The sequence below is a fragment of the Lytechinus pictus genome, chromosome 9 (assembly GCF_037042905.1).
Source record: "Lytechinus pictus isolate F3 Inbred chromosome 9, Lp3.0, whole genome shotgun sequence".
Taxonomy (NCBI): domain Eukaryota; kingdom Metazoa; phylum Echinodermata; class Echinoidea; order Temnopleuroida; family Toxopneustidae; genus Lytechinus; species Lytechinus pictus.
The window spans coordinates 17,705,629-17,723,382 of NC_087253.1; the positions used below are offsets into that span (position 1 = coordinate 17,705,629).

The 17,754-nt window shown below is 37.9% G+C and overlaps 1 protein-coding gene across 2 annotated transcripts in view; it reads right to left on the reverse strand.

Moving 5' to 3' along the window:
- Positions 1-17,537, reverse strand: part of LOC129268182 (GRIP and coiled-coil domain-containing protein 1-like) — a 28,833-nt gene extending 11,296 nt beyond the window's left edge. Inside the window, exons 1-12 of one of the 2 annotated variants that reach the window (XM_064104840.1) lie at positions 17,439-17,537; positions 14,466-14,581; positions 13,758-13,894; positions 12,683-12,832; positions 11,730-11,819; positions 11,234-11,362; positions 10,044-10,093; positions 8,863-9,004; positions 3,780-3,961; positions 2,277-2,482; positions 1,310-1,452; positions 196-393 (exon numbers count right to left, since the gene is read on the reverse strand). In XM_064104840.1, the coding sequence (XP_063960910.1) occupies positions 196-393; positions 1,310-1,452; positions 2,277-2,482; positions 3,780-3,961; positions 8,863-9,004; positions 10,044-10,093; positions 11,234-11,362; positions 11,730-11,819; positions 12,683-12,832; positions 13,758-13,894; positions 14,466-14,550 (1,512 nt within the window). In that variant the 5' untranslated portion in view covers positions 14,551-14,581; positions 17,439-17,537. The remainder of the gene's footprint in view (positions 1-195; positions 394-1,309; positions 1,453-2,276; positions 2,483-3,779; positions 3,962-8,862; positions 9,005-10,043; positions 10,094-11,233; positions 11,363-11,729; positions 11,820-12,682; positions 12,833-13,757; positions 13,895-14,465; positions 14,582-17,438) is intronic. The other variant, XM_064104839.1, reaches the window with a different exon arrangement.
- Between the last annotated feature and the right edge of the window lie 217 nt (positions 17,538-17,754).

Here is a 17,754-nt window from a genome sequence, read left to right on the forward strand (position 1 = left end):
GTTACTTGTGGTGGTATCAACTCATCGTGTTAGTGCAAGAACATCCTTAGCAAAACATTTTTGTGCACCCCATTGGTGCAGGAGCGGCCTTATGCAATCCACTCATGTGTGCTGCTAATGGTGTTTTTGCGTGCATGCGAGGCGTGAAAGTGTGGTGTTAAGGGCGTTCTTGCACCGACACGATGGACTGCTCACCTTATACTCATTTTCAGCCTGAGTCAGTGCAACCTTGTGTTTGTCCTTCATCTTTGCGACCCTCTGCTGGAAGTCTTCGATGGATTGTTTGTGAGCGGCTTCCTCGTCGTCAAGCTGTTGTCTTAAGATGGAGACCCTCTCGCGCATCTCTGATAACTGACTTTGGAGCTGCTCTAACTCCTTATTATGCGTAGTATCCTATGTAGGATAAAGAGATTTAGATAGAGGTGTTTTGATGGAATATTTGTGAGCTGCTCCTGATGTCGTAATACAGAGACTCTTTTACAAATCTCAAATACATGACACTAGAACTGCTCTACTCCTAGTTATGTGTAGTATCTTAATTATGAAAAAAGAGATAGAAATGCTAGAAATCTTTGACAAAAGTTTTGTGGACTGCAGCTGTTTTTTTTATACGCATCTCAAATAATTGACTTTGGAGCTGCTCTAACTCTTTGTTATGGGTGACATCTTTATATGTATAGAATAAAGGCATAGAAATAGAGATTCTGGTAGTCTTTGATGAAAAGAAATGTTTTTGAGCTGTTTCATCATCATCAGTTAGCTGCTATCTGAACCCTATATCAAGGGTGGTAATCTTTTGCACCCATCCCCCCCCCTTCCCCAAAAGAGGAATCATAATTAGCAAAAAAGAGGACTTTCCACCACAAAAAAGGGAATATGTAATCAAATTAATTAGGGTTTGGTACCGCAAAATTGTACAATAGCCTTAAGAACTCACATACATGTACTGAAGCTTTTCGATATGCACTCATTGGAGTAAAAAAAAAATCACATGAATGACTAGAGCGCCAGAGCGAAACAATATAATAGAACCGAATGAGACAACGAAAGCTAAACAGCAAGCTGTGATTGGCTGTCAAGGTAAACAATTGAGGCTTGGTACCAGCCGTAAATTGAAGGGAAGCAACTAAAATAACGCAAGGGTTCTTACAAACTCTTTCTGGCGGCACAGAATTGGGTCTGTTAGCTGGATATACGCTGCCTCGAATATGTAATCATGAACCCTAGAAGAAGACCTGCCAGCCTCGGGAATGAGAAACTGTCTTCTGTGATCGCTAAAACTACCGGAGGGGGGGGGGGCTTATCTCACCTTAGCTGATCTGTTCTTGAGAACATTGGAAGCCCTCGTCTTATAAGATTCAAATTCCTCCTTGAGTCTCTTCAGCTCCTGTTGGCAAGCTGTGTGGCTAGGGTCGCCGTCTCGACTGGAATAATCATCCATGTTTAAGACATCTGAAGAGGAAAAACGTGATTCGTGTAAACTGTGTCATTTCATGTTATTGGAATACACCACTTTTCTAAAAAAATTTAGCACAAAACCTAGACCGTGGGTCAACTCAGAGAGGTACACAATATCATCCAACAAATACATTTATGCTATTTAATTAATTTGACACACTTATAAGAATAACAAAGCGCTTCGTGACATCCTTTGTGATAAACACTACACATGTATTGTTAATTATTATTGTTGTTGTTGTCATTATTAGTATTATTGTTCTATTATTCTTCTTCTTATTATTATTTCTAAAGATTGCATAAATTGTTACCGCCGGACTGCCAGGGTAAAAAAAAATTAACTGAATAACTATATTCAATAATGACCAGCAAATCAATCTATACGTTCTGTTCTTAGGAACATACCAAGAATGCTGCTGTAAATGCAAGTCCTACGACTGATTCTGGGAATGATAATTAACTTGCAATTGATGCAAGTCCTATGCAGTATCACCCTTTTCACACACCAGCTACATCAATAGGCGAATTTATCAAAGAAAAACAGACCAATAATGAATTGCAATTTTCTGATAAATGAATGACTTATGATTGATTTTGGAAACTACAATTAAATTGCAATTGATCAAAATTTGTGAATGCTTTTGTGCAATGCTAGCCTTGCAACATACAACCTACATCAATGACGTTGATATATATACATATGGAGAAAGCAGCAGAATATCAAAAATGTATCATTTTGTAGGAATATTTCTAAGTATAAACTTTGTTTTGATACGCACTGCAGACCAATTGCCTATTCATCTGGCCCCGTCACATACCATCAATATCAACTGGTTTCTCAGCTTTCTGGGAAGCCAATTTAAGGAGTCCTTTTAGTTTCATAATCCTCTCTTTGATCTCAGCTACGGAGGCGTCACAATCTATATCTTCCCCTTCGGTTATAGCCATCGAGTTAGACTTGTTTGCTGCCCTAGCTAGGGCAGTGTTTTCGAGGTCCAACTGGGCGATGCGCTCTTTTAATCTCCTGCATTATGAAGAAAAATTTATGAACTAATGTGTACTATGTGGCTTAAAAATGAAATTTTTAAGTTTCAACACATGTTGACAAAACAAACAAATATGCAAATAAAGAGATAAATAGATTAGTAAATAAGTGAATAAAAAAGGGGATTAAAAATAGAAATCAGAACCTTTGGGAAAAAACTCTTTATACTAATTTCTTTTCCAGGTGAATTTGGTTCTTTATAAGTTGCTATACTTATAATGATTTCATATAATCTTCAGTATCATTATCCTCATCATTATTCATCATCATCTTCATAATCATCATCATCATCATCATCATCCTCATCTCCTTCATCGTCATCGTCTTCTTCATCATCACCAACACCACCACAACCACCTCCACTGCCATCACCATCACAATCCCTACCATCACTAACACTTCCACCCTCACCACCACCACAACCACCACTACCACAACTTGCAATCTCATTAACTCACTGAAGTGCATGTTTGTTGTGCTGCCCGCCTCTACCGTACGTTTCAACCACCACCACCATCACAACCATCAACACCACCACAATCACAACCACCATCAGCAACACCATCACAACCACCATCAGCAACACAACCACCACCATCAACACCATCATCACAACCACCATCACAACCACCATCAGCAAAACCATCACCATCACAACCTTCATCAGCAACACAACCACCACCAGCAACACCACCATCAGCAACACCACCACCATCACAACCACCACCAGCAACACCACTACCATCACAACCACCAACACCACCACCATCAATACCACCATCAACAACACCACCACCATCACAACCACCATCAGCAACACCACAACCATCACAACCACCATCAGCAACACCATCAACAACACCACCACCATCACAACCACCATCAGCAGCACCATCACCATCACAACCACCATCAGCAGCACCATCACCATCCTACCACCATCAGCAACACCACCACCATCACAACCACCATCAGCAACACAACCACCATCAGCAACACCACCACCATCACAAGCAACACCACCACCATCACAACCACCACCAGCAACACAACCACCATCACAACCACCACCAGCAACACCACCGCCATCACAACCACCATCAGCAGCACCATCACAACCACCATAAGCAACACCAACACCATCACAACCACCATCAGCAACACCACCACCATCACAACCACCACCAGCAACACCACCGCCATCACAACCACAACAATATCACCACACTACCACCATCATCACCACCACCACCACCATACATTCTCATGAACTCACTGTATTGCATGTTGGTCCTGTTGCCTGCCTCTGTCATACGTTCCAACCGTGTCTGATAGATCAGAAAGCTTGGACTCCAAGTCCGCAACCCTCTGCTCCTCCGCTGCTCTCGTCTTCTGCAATCTCTCCTCAGTCTCCCTTGCTTTCTGCTGTTCGAGGTCTATCTGCATTCGATGCTGGGCCTATAAGTAAAAAAAAAATGAGAATACAAACCACATATACATAAACAAATATACAAAAGCAGTATAAGGATCCAGTTGCATAGCATAGGGGTAATAATTATGGGCCCCGGGTTAATCTCAGTGGCAACACAGAATACAGTATCAATATTCTTTCACTAAATATAGAGTAAGGTGAAACTTGTTTTAAACAGTTTGAGATGTGTTGTTATTTGAAACAGAATTCTGCTGAGTTATCAAAAAATAAGACAAGCTGCTATTTAGTCTAATGCCAAGATGGTCTCACTTCACTCTACACTCTTTTCATAAATTTGTGAAATGACAGTTCCTCTGATCATATGTGACTCGTCATACCGAAATGAGAGACAACTCGGAATTTTTCAAATCCAAGTTTTGTAGTGATTATTGTTCTCCGTTTCTTTACCTTTAATTTGATATATCACTTGACCCTTAAGAGTAAATAATAGTGGAGATATTAGCCTTAGAATGCAAGAAGAATTGGGCTTTTGAAAATAAAAATCAAGAGAAAAACGCCTTCGAAGTTTGACTTCCGTTTTGAATCCGCTCCATGAAAAAATCTATTTTGCCACCGCCGAGCTAACCGAAATGTCCTAGCAACCGCTTGCCAAAGAAGGCGAAACGATTGACCAATGAGGAGGCTGCATTTGGAACAATAGCGAACTTGCAGGTCACGCGCGACTGCAAGACAATACAAAGTTAATGTTCTGGTTCGATATGTCAATCCACTGATCTTCTATACAGATCAGTGTAATAGCTCCATAGTTATACTGGGGTTTTTTAATATATTCGTGAAAGAAATAATTGTCATGATCTCCCTTTTTAATGAAATAAAAGGCAGGGAGAAAAGGTCGGACCTAAAACCAGTGAGGAGGGAGTATACCAATGATTTTCATTGTATCATCGTCTTGTTTATTAAATAATAATAACAATTTCATATCCCACAAATTGCCTCTATGCGGTTGTTTGAATGTCGATCGCGTTTACTCTCACATGTAATCTATCAAGCGAGTCATTATGACCTAAACTTTAACCGCATGTTCTAATAAAAAGAACTATCCGTTGTAAAATGGTAAGATAAGCCTTCAAAATATTTCAATTTGAACCTTATCTTTATACGAAAGGCTTGTGTGATCATGTTTTATGAATGCTTATGTTAGATTGAGGCCGTGAGAACAAAAAACGTGAATAATTTGCTCAATATCGTCTATTATCGATCTTTTTTTTGGGGGGGGGGGTATAATTATTTACAGCATTGGAATGATTTAAAATTAGTATGAAAAAAAAACAAAGATATATTAATGAAAAAAAAGTTATAGTGATTCTAAAACTGATTCCGGAAAAAAAAACCTGGCATAAACGTCTTAACTCTACAACAAAAAGAGCGAGGAGGTACCCTGAGTAAAATCCCGCCACAATTATTTCCAACAAAGGATAGATTAGGGGAGTTAAGATTTTTTTTTTAACTAACAAGTGCACACCTAGTTACCAAGAATGCATACAACATTCCACTTATTTGAATGCAGGATAAACCCCGGGCTTCCTATGTATAGTCAGGCACCTTGGACCACTCGGCCACGACACCTCCACGAATGCTGATTTTCGGATCAATATCAAGCACAAACAATATTTTGGTTGTGCCGTGGCCGAGTGGTCTAAGGCGCCTGGCTATACATAAAAAGTCCGGGGTTTGATCCCCGGCCGCGGCACCTATGCCTGTGAGCAAGGCATTTAATGTGCAATGCTATTTTATCCTGCTTTCAAATAAATGGAAATTCTATAGGCATTATTGGTAGCTTGGTGTGCACCTGTTTAAAAAAATTATATATATTCTAACGCAGTAATACAGATAAAGAATCAGAAGATTGTTGCAAATGCCTTGTGCAACAATGATGTCTTTGTAAGATTGAATGATTAAAGAAAGAACAATAAAAGCTGTTCGATATTTTTTCGCATGTGTTCACTCTCAAACATATAAAGAGGATTAAAAAAAATTAGACGAAGAATGGAGGAAAAATACGGTGGGCGTGGGCAGGAAAGAGGAAGAAGAAAGAACGGCTGTGAAAAAAAAATAGAAGATCGAATGGGGAGAAGAACGAATAATACAGAACAACAAAAGAAATAAGAGGAAAAAGGATGAGGAATAAGACGGTGGGGTGAGCGAGAGAGAGGAATAAGAAGGAAAAAAGGGGGAAGAAATGAGGTTAAAAAATATTGAGAGCAGATCGACGGGGGAGAAGAAAAAGAAATGGAGGGGGGAGAGGAATAAGATGGTGGGAATGGGCAGGGGAGAGGAAGAAGGAAAACATAATTATATAAAGAGGAACGAAAGAAAAAAAGAGGAATAAGGCGGTGGGTGAGGGAGGGAGAAAACAAAGAAGGAAAAAAGAAAGAAAACCGGCAAAAAGAGAGAAGAGAGAAGATCGAAGGGTGAGAAGAACGAAAAACAGAATTATGTAAATAGAAACGAAAACAAGAAGAAAAGGGGAAAAATTGAAAAAAAAGTGGAGGGTGAAAAAAAGGCAAGAGAGAAGAAGGAAAGGAGGGGGAAAAATCGGCAGAGAAAAAAAAAGATCGAAAGGGAAGAAAGAAAAACAGATTAAGAGGGACGAAAGAATTAAAGAAGAGAAAGGGGATGAGATAGAATAGGGGAGGGGGTTAGAGAGAGGAGACCGAATGACCTGAATAAGAAGAGCGAACGAAAAGGGGGAGAGAGGAAGAAAGGAAGAAATAAAACACAAGAAAGACGAAAGAAGTAGGTAAGAGAATAAGAGAGAGGGAAAGAGAGAATAGATCTGGACACAGTCGAATGGAACAACATGACAATGACTTATGAAATGTTTATTTCAATATGTGTATTTTAAATGACTGATATTTTCAATCAATGTCTTTATCCAAAAAAAATGCACTAAACCTTCTGCATGGTCGTTTCGGCCATTTTTCATTGGTCGACGTTAGCTGTCTCAGACTTTCTGTTTGTACAGTTATTTCTTTCGCTTTCACTATCGTTCATTCAAACATGATAAAAATTGAGGGCAACAATGTCTTGATTATAAATAATTGGAAATAATGAAGCCCACCAAGCTTTCTACATAAATTTTGTTTCTTTTGTTAAAGATACTGCAGATCAATTAACTCACATTCACGAACAAACAATACTTTTAAGGATTGTAAACCCTTTCTTTTGAAAATGTTCTCTCTTGAAGACATCCCGATCACTTGCAAATGATGGAGAGAATCTTCATCATGTCCATGTTATGTTTAATGAAATTAATCCTCGCAAACAAACCGTGTTCTGAATACTTTGCGTCTCTGCATGACTTTTATTTTGCGATTATAGCCAGGCTAATACTCTAAATCCGGTATCAATCTATCGCTAATACCCCCGCCTGGTACTATTATCACCAAAAAATAACCCTTTAGAAGTTATATCCCGTTTGTTAACTATTGTCAAGAAGCCCCCCTTTTGAATTTCAGAATACGTATTGAAATCGATGCTTTTGATCTTTCTTTTGAAGCTGAATCATTGAACCGATCGATCGATCGAGCGAGCGGCCGCCGCCAGCTGTACACGAGTTTAAATAAATAGCCAATCAACAATGGCATACGTTGCTGGGGGCGGAGCTTAGTATGAAGCGAAATTCGATCAAGTCGAACGTGCCAAGTATCAGAAATTTTCGATTTGACCGAAAAAACACTCGCAGAAAAACTGTTTTTTATCATATTCCCGTCATCAATTTCACTCATCTTTTTCACAGAGTAATTATGAAACATCGAAGAATCAGAAAATGAAAAAAAAAAAAACCTTCTCAATTTTGACTCTTTTATTTGTGTGTCGAATTCCAAGGAATTTTGATTTGCGACTTGTCTCTCATTTCGGTATGATCGATCACATATAGCCTAAGGGGTATTAGGCCAAATGAGTTATAGACAAAATAAGTATAGCCTGAATGGGTTTAACCCTAAATAGACTGGGCTATTTTGACACCTAAGAAGACTGAGCAGGGGCTGATTCAGCCCCCCCCCTTATGATCTCGGCCATCAATCGCACGATCGCAACAAAAATTGGCACGTACGTTACCCATGGCATAATCTACAAAACTATAAGGTCAAATTCTCAGAAAAATCTCATTGCTAATTAATTATGCTAATTTGTGCGTAAAATCAAAAGTTTGCTCTAATTAACTAAATAATGCCCTTAAAATGCTAATTTTTGGTACACAGACTCTTTAGAGCAATCTGATCAAATGTACTTTAAAAACTTACAATATGACATTTATTTTCTTATGTATTCTATTGTTTCCTAAATTTCTTATGTATTTCTTTGTTTTTTTCAATGGAAATTGTTGGGGACTTTATGTTGACCATAAATAAGATGGTATCAATTGATTTCAATCAGTAAAAGGAAAATTAATGATACATTTATGAATTTTGGCTAAAAACATTATTAGCATTGGATTTGTACACAAATTCACATTTTTAGCAATTTTGGGCCTGCATGCACTTACAAAATGTTGCGTAATATTGGAACCGCATACCTTGGGGGCGCAATATATCTAAAAAGTTGAGCGAGACTTGAAAGTAAAGTCAGCGAGCGAATTGTCAAAAAATTTTGCGCAGCGGATTTATCGCAGAAAATGTTGAGGGGTGGGGGGCTGAATCAGACCCCCCCCCCCCCGTCTTCTTAGGGTAGATATGAGACAAATCGGTAAATGGGATATTAAAAGTGACAATTACTCTAAAATGTTAGTAGACGAACTGGTAAAAGACGAAAAGTGATCAGACAACCTATGATGATTCCAAATGGATGGTAGATTTGGGTGTAGACCTACTGGCAATATTACTGGTGTGGGAGTCCCCTTGGACTAATGGTGATATCTTCTTACCTTCATTTCAGCCATATCCTTCTGGAGTTGTAATAGGAGAGGAGGTGGTCTACGAGCCGCTTCTTCCGCTGCGTACAGCTGATTCCTCACCATTCCAAGTTCTTTAGACAACCGTTCAATGTGACCTTCATACTCGACCGATCTAATGCACAAAGGTCAAATAAAAAAGTGTGACCTTTGTACTCAATTGAGCTAATAATGTCAAAGGTTAAATGAGTTCTTTAGACAACCGCTCAATGTGACCTTCATACTAATGCACAATGTCAAAGGTCAAATAAAAAAGTGTGACCTCTGTACTCAATTGAGCTAATAATGTCAAAGGTCATATGAGATGATGTGGTCTTATCATGCAGGATGTAAAAGGTTACCTTCAGACTTCAATGACATATTACACCATATCAAACATCATAAGAAAAAATGTGACCTTCATACTCTACAGATATAATGAACAATGTCAAAGGTCATATGAAGGAAGTATAGCCTTCATGTTCTATTGATATACTAGGGAGGTCAAAGGTCAACTGAGATGTCTCCTAATGCAAAGTACCAAAGGTTATTGAGACTTAGTAAAACTTCATACCCTACCAGGTGAGGTGAATGGGTACCTGGCAGGAATTTATTCCTTGAAATGCCGAACGCTGGAAGCTACATGTAGCTGCTTGAGCTACAGCCGGGATAATAATATACAAGTCCTTTGGAAGCGCATAGAAACGTTATTCATAATGTGTTATGCACTATATAAGAACTGACTATTATTATTATTTCTCATCTAATGAAAAATGTCAAAGGTCATATGAGATTTAACCTAATGGAGGAAGGACATCAAAGAACAATTAGACCATCAAACTCTACTGATCTAACCCAGAATGTCAAAAGCCATTGTAACATTGTGACCTTTACAAGAATGTCAAAAGTCATTGTGACCATCATACTCTCGTCATCTAATGCAAAATATTAAAGGTCATTGAGATAATGTGACTTTTATAAGGTATGAATGTATGTGAATATAATGAAAAAAAATAATTGATCAAAAGGTTAATATATTATAGGTAATATGAGACAAACTTTTCTTTGTTTCATTAATCAAGAAGATCTGAAGATTTATTATTTTCCCATTTTCATTCACAATCTTCTCAAATTCATATTAATATTCGGTATCAACTAACCCTTTAAAAACTTACTTATCTGGAGCTGATTTGAGGTGCATTATTGATTCTTCTAAATCAAAGATCTGTAAAAAATGAAAATCAAGGTATGAAAGTCACCATCTTTGACAATGTCAATAGAAAAGAAAGATAAAATACTAGAGAAAATCAAATGGTGATCACACATAAAGAAAGATTCAGCACACATGTCTAGGATTAATCTACAAAGAAAAATTTTCAAGAAAGAGGAAAAAGACAGAAGAATAAAATTTCCCATGTTCTGAAGTCAGGTTTAACTAAGACCATGGTCTATCTCTGTGCTAAAATTATAGGAAGCCAAAAGTGTCAAAATTGTTATTACGTTGTATGTTTCTTATATTTACTGTGCTCTTTCCTGATTCATCGATGGTGAAGACAATCATCTATTTATACTTCCTAGACAATTATGAATGACTTGAGAGCCAAAAGAGCTGAAATATGATATCTCTACTGTTAGTGATTTATGTAACAATTGGCTATCTATACTTAAACCACAACTTCAAACCTGAGTTTAAGTTAAACCCGACTTCAGAATACGGGCCAATGTGTTCTATTTCCAGTTACTAAGAGTTACATTGACTAAACTTAAATCTGTTTGTTCGTTTGTTTAAATAAATGAAAAGAAGGGGATGTAAATCTTGCTTGGAGTTATGGGACATAGGACAAGTGTATTCTTAATTACTCTCCGTTATGCAACTGCCATAATAATTACTCGTATGATTGCGGACATCAACAGGAAGACAAGACAAGGATGATGATGAACAAATATCTGAAACCGACAACTGTAGCCAACCTAGATTTTCAGTATTTTGGGGCAAAACAAGGAAGTTTCGAATGATTTTTTTGGTTTCAGTATAGATTTCCAAATTTCTTTGCCAAAACAAGGGTTTCTAAATAGCATTCCTTCTAGGAAACAATTAAATATCAAGTTTGTGGTAAATCCCCGATTCCTCAAAATTAATTTTCTAGCTTCTATTTAAAATAAAGAGAATACATTCTCCTTTTTTATCCTTATGAACAAATTCACCAAAATAAGTTCTTGCCTTTTTTATTGCATGTTCTCAAATACAATCTCTGTGACAGATACCAAGAATCATTGGACACCTATGCATTTATAACTGGCTTTTTCTTCTACATCACTGTCACAAGTTAAAAAGAAATATAAAAGAATGTAAAGATTATCTCACCTTGTTTTCAAGCTTTTCTTTCTCTGCTCTCTCTTTACTGACAAGGTTCTGAAGCTCTCTCATCATGGCTGCGTGGTTTAGATTATCAGACTCCCTCTCCTGCTGATGGACTCGCAGCTTAGCTTTCGTCTGAAAAAAATATGAGATATTATGGAATAATTTACTGATCAAATTCTTCATCATGAACAATATCATAATAGAAATTATATTTTAATACTATTATCACCACCGTCATCACAATCATCATTATCAAAATTATACCCAGCACCATCAAAACTGTCACCATCCCCACCACAATCATCATTTCTATTATTATCATAGTCTACATCATCACCACCACCACCATTATCATCATCATCATCAAAATCATCATCATCATCATCACCACCACCACCACCAACATCAACAACAACATTGTCACCGTGATCATCATCAAAACTATGAGACACTGGCAACTACCCCTGAGAAAGGGGGAAACAATTTAGTTTAGGATTACCTCTGCAAGTTGTTGTGTGAGTTGCTCAGCTACTTCCTGTAGATTGTCTTTCTCTTCATTTATTTTCTGAAGGGCATCCATTTGCTCTTGCTAAAAAAAAAAAATCATGAAAGAATAGATTGGGAAAATAAAACCTTGAAATATAATCACAAAAAGAAAAATGTTTGGTAAGAAAAGCTATGTCTGAAAAGATTTTTTTTAAAGAAGACAAAATTCAATCCCAGTGAAATGGTTCTATTTGAGTACTGCTTCACCACTAACAACAGCATAAACACCAACACCAGCACCAGCATTATTACAGAAGTACAAGAATCAACACCAACACCTGCACACATACCAAAATCATTACCAGCACCTACACCAACAACACCACCACGAACATCTTCTAGGCCTTAAATGTTCACAATTCTTTTAGCAGGGCCACTTTTCGCTTTGCACAAATTTGATATTTTTTTTATTAAAAAGGGCACCAAAAAAAGGCCAACGAATGGAGATTATCAAACCAGTCAACAACAGGGTAGGAAACAATTTTCATTTTTAGGGGCATTTTTTTTTCACATTGGGGCGATTTCTTTCATTTGAAGAGCTTTTTTTTTTGGGGGGGGGAAATAATTGAGCAGTAAAAGCAAATATTGTTCTCCTGCCACAGTTAGAATATTGATTTTCTAAATAATCTTGAATAATGTTTGGAACAGACCTTGGGGCGACTCTAGAGAGCATGGTTGCCCCAAAGCATATATTTTGGGGGCGATTTGGGCTGTTATGAGGGTGAAATCGCTCGTCGCCCTCGTGTATTTCCTATGGTGGTCAACAACCATGGCTTTTGATAGCACTGGATATATTTTGGCCGTGATCTACACCACACTCACCAGCATCAACACTAATGCCAACAACCAACATCTACACCAACACCACCTTTCTACACTAAACTCGAAATCTCCCATTATACTCACCCTCATCTTCTTCTTGTCATCTTGAAAGTTGGTTTCCATCTTTGATTTCTGTTCGCTGACGGTGGACAGTGATAGCGTGAGGGTGGTGATCTGCTGACGAAGTTGGCCGATATTGCCTCCATCACCCTCCCCACCGCCTTCATCTTCATTCTGAAAGTTGGAAAAATACAGGATGATATTGTAATTCTTCTACAACAATATTCATAATGACCATTTGAATAACAGCTTTTGCAAGGATATAAAGAAAATCTATATAAATGATAATCTATATAAAATGTGGTCCTATCTCAGAATGTGCCGAATATCATGGAAAGAAAGGAAATCAAACGACGATGTACAGAAACTCATCTCACATGAAAGAAACTATTAATATCAATAAAGGAATGTAAACTCTCATATACCAGAAGACTCAAATATTTGCCAAAGAAAATCATGGAGGGAAAAATTTAAGGCAGAGTAGGAAGGGGATAAAAAAGGAAAAGCTGGCTTGGAAATATTGAGGAGATGACAGGCAGAAAGATAAATGAATGCTGTGAGATAGCACTAGACAAAGAAAGGTGGAAAACCATGACATCCAACCTCTTTTTATGGAAGGAAGGAACAGCGGTAAGGTAAGGTATATGAATTACATGAAAACAAAAAGTAACGGTGTAAGGGTGATTTTTTTTTACGAAGCTGGATGATGTTACTTTCATTGCCCTCTTCTACCAAGTAAGTTATTAAAAATGCATTTTTATATGAAAAAAAAGGTTTCAGTTGTTTCAGGGGGTACTTACTTCGTTTGTTAATCTAAAAGGAGATCAGATAATCAGAAGAGTAATAATATGCAACATTTCTACAGCACTTTACTGTTTCCAACCACTACATACTAATACCCCACCATTAGTACGGCTACCCTAATTGGGTGCTCAAGCATTCAAGGAATTTCCCCCTACCAGGTACGAATTTACAACACCTGGGTACAGAGTGGCATATGAAGATAAACACCTTGCTTGTGATGCCATGGGAGTTAAACCCCAGGCTATTAGAGATGTTTAACAAACAGAACAAGACAAAGTATCTATTTACTGCTTACCTGAGCCTGTCCAGTACCATCTTCAGTGTCTGCGGAAGCTTGAGGATCTCTGCTCTGACTTGGTGTGGTTAATGCTTTCACACTGGCCTCTAACGCTTCTTTCTCCTTCACAAGGCTACGGTACGCGACAGCAAGGTCTATCAAAAATAAAGAAATATCATTTGAGGATTAATGACCATCATTTATACCATCAATTCCCAATTACACAGCCAAAGAGGGGAAAGAATAGAATACTGTAATTATGTTTCCGTTCATTTGCTTTTTTATATTGTACTTCATGAATATTTGTCAATTGACTCTTTCAGAATGTGCTGCTGGTCAATTTTTATGTGTATATATACCAATAAATAAATAAATAGATAAATATGAATAAATGAATGAATAAATAAATAAATAAGTAAATAAATAAATGAATGAATAAATGAATGAATAAATGCATAAAGTAGTTCTCCCTACCAATTGCTATACTTTACTTGTCAAATCGTTAATTTGAAATTTCTGTAGATTTTGTGATCTCATTCGTAAAACAGGCTTAAATTTTGTAATAATTCTCTGATTTCTATCATACTCTTACCATTCTGGAGTTTTCTCTCGTCTTATAAACATACACATAATTTTTTTTACCAAGGTTGGATTCCCATTTGTAACAAATCTCTACAAGTCTTCAGTGTAGTCTTTGCTATGAAAAAAGTAAAATGAAAGTTTCACCTCTCAGTCTTCCCTTGTATCGGTCTAATTCCTCCTTCTGCTTCTCCACCGTTTCTAGAAGTTCTTTTCTGTTAGTTCTATCCATTCCTGATCCTTTCTCACATCACAAGTAAGCACTGCAGGAAAACAAAATCATAGCACAGTAGAATCAAAGATACTACAAGGGGAAGATCGGACACTTCGGCAATTTTTCGAAACACTCCCAAACGCTCGATAAATGCTCATGGGGAAGGACGCCCACTGGCGTTGAGTAAGTAAACCATCGCTCATCAGCACGTAGCTGTGTATAAAACATATGGGGGAAATGAGAGAGGGGATTTTGGAGAGGGCTCAAGGGTTGCGCCTGGGAGTAATTCCACCTTTTACTACCCAGAAACCTCTGAAATATATTCACTCAATGAAAAAAATTCTAAAATGTAAAAATCGTCTATTCCTTCTCCCCTTCAGCATTCCCCTCATGTTTTGTACACAACCATCAATTATCCATACTATCACAGATTTGTATACGATGGTTCCCATTTCAGCGTATTGGGTAAACTAGTTTGCTCCGCTCGCTGAAATGGGAACCTGAGTGTGTAGAAAATTTTCCATAGATTTGTACACACTTGTTCCCATTTTGAAGAGTAGATAAAGACAGTTCATTAATGAGATTGATTACATCAGTGATGAATAAATCTTACTACTAAACTGTCTTTATCTACTCGTGTAAACGGGAGCACGTGTGGACAACTCTGTACAATTTCATGGGTTTTCCATAGCTGGTTCCCACTTTGAAGAGTAGATATATAGAGAGTTTATTAAAATGATTTATCCCCTTATATATCTTGTCTGTGGTTTAGTTAGAGAATCGATTCTGAAATCATTTTTTGGTTAACTTTGCGAAAGTGGTAGAGTGGTCTTGAAGAGCAAGGAAATGCAGGGTAGAATAGACGGATTAATGACAAATTACAATTCCATATTTGGTTAATAAAACCATGCATGGAATCATCAAATTCATCTGAAAATTGCCCATCCATGAAAATGTGAGCCCTACAAATATCGCGCAAGGAAAGACATGAAAGAAGGAACCAGTTGTGTGAAGGAGAGCTTCGCATCGTAAACAAAGCATTTAGCATCAATTTCTTTTGAAAATCGTTCCAAGGTGTGAAGGCTGAAGTGAGGATTCTTTCAAGTTTAAAGTTCAATGTTTTGAAATAGGTATAGGCTAGGCCAAAGTCTAAATTACTTATCGTGCTGAAAAGTGAAACTGAATAAAAAATTTGATTTGGCGGCTTTTTTGCCACAAAACGTAGAATTCAATGTCAATGGCCTAAGTAAGTTAACTCTAGCTCTTCAACGTCATCACATTCACACTAACAACAGGCCATACTGCTAATTTAGGAAGCTAAAGTTATCATGGTTATTGAGCTGGATAATGACTAGACAGGAGTAAACGTCGTTACAGGGGATTTATTTAACAATTTCTGATTTATGTATTGGAGAGTGGAGCCAACGTAGTTCAGCGGAACAACCAAATACACAGACTGAAGCTTTTGGTCTAGATAATGACTAGACCAAAAGCTTCGGTCTCTGTTATGTTGGTTGTTCTGCTGAACTCCGTTGGCTCCACTCCCCGGGGGGGCCACTTCCATTGACGAGTGGATACCATGCACGACCATGGGGTCTCGAAAAGCACCCTAAACACGTATTTTAATTTTTCTGAAAATGCATCCCTTAACAAGTATTGGCGTGTGTAACCATACCCTTAACAAGTATTGGAAACAAAACGATACTCTTGGCAAGTTCCCTGAATTGACCCCCTAAACAAGGACAGCGATATTTTTATTTTTCATTGTTATGTCACGGACGTCAGTCGTCGGCCTACCTTCACCCACATCATTGGGTTTAGTACAGCCCCACCTTCCACATCTCGCCCAAATCGTACTCTAAACACGTAGTACGTGTTGACTCTTGGGGCAATAGTACATCCTTTATAAAACATTTTAGTATTAATTTTTTACACCCTCGCAAATTTGACCCTAATTAAACGCGTAGCTTTCCTAGCGAAAATAGATACCCTTTTTTCATCATTTTAGTGTTTTTGACACCCTTATCACGTTACGTACGTAACGTGCCCTATCTTGAAAAAGACATCCTTTTTACGTGTTTTTTTTGTCGCGCATGGTATCCACTCGTCAATGTAAGTGGCCCCCCCGGGCTCCACTCACCAATGAATTACAGAGACCGAAGTTCTAACTCGATCTGTACAGGGACTCAATCATAATAATGGCCTTATGTTATGTTTATGTATTAAGTTCGGATCAACCAGATAAGTTGGAGTTGCACGACAGCTGAAGTAAAATTTAACTAAAAAGTCAATGTTTGTTCCCCTTTTTCTGTTTATTTTTTCCCCGTTTTGGTGCGTTTCAGGCCAAAACGGAATAATAATCTTTATTTTGGTCCAGTTCTCTTTATTCATTTTTATTATGAAATAAAGAAAAAAATCGATGAGCCCCGTCGAGGCCGGGATTTTGCATTGTAAATAAGTTTGTAAACCCCCTGGTGGCTGCACGATAGCTCGATAGCAAGCCGTCTGTGTATGAGAAATATAAAAAATGTTTAAAGACTCCTCGAAACAGACGGCTGCCAGCTGTCAAGATAATGACGTGACTGCGCTTCACTTGACTCCGCAGCGCAGAAGATCGCGTCGCGCAGCAGTGGCCAGTGCCATTGCATTGACTGGTGGAAATGCCACGGGACGGGCTCGGTTCGTCACCAGCAGCAGATGCCGCGCCATCGGCTCCAGCTCCATCACAATCACATCAGCTCAATCAGGTTCGGAAGAGAGAGCCCGGGAAGTGAGGTGATTACCCGGGCTATTTTTGATCGGGCTAGTCATGAACATAATGAAATACCGGTCTGTCATCAATTTGTTTGAAAAAATACTAAATTACTAGTTAGATTACTACATAATTGTTCCGAATTAATACTTACTGGGGCTTTTAGACTGCAGTATCTTTTTCCTAGATATGATGCGTCAACTGCAACGTTAACGACAACGTCACATTTTGTATGGGAAGCCACTGCACTCTTAGCTTCGATGTATGACAAGCTGATATACCACAATGTTTTCGTTTTCTTTGTCATGATTTCCCTCATCATGCTCATGGGCTTAATAAGTTCTTTTTGTCTAGAAATCAGGATATCATATGAGTATACAATGAATTCCAGTCACAAATTTCTATATTATCTTTAATCCTGTTAAGGTTAATCTTTTTTTTTTTTTTAGTAGGACAGTTTTTTTTTTTCT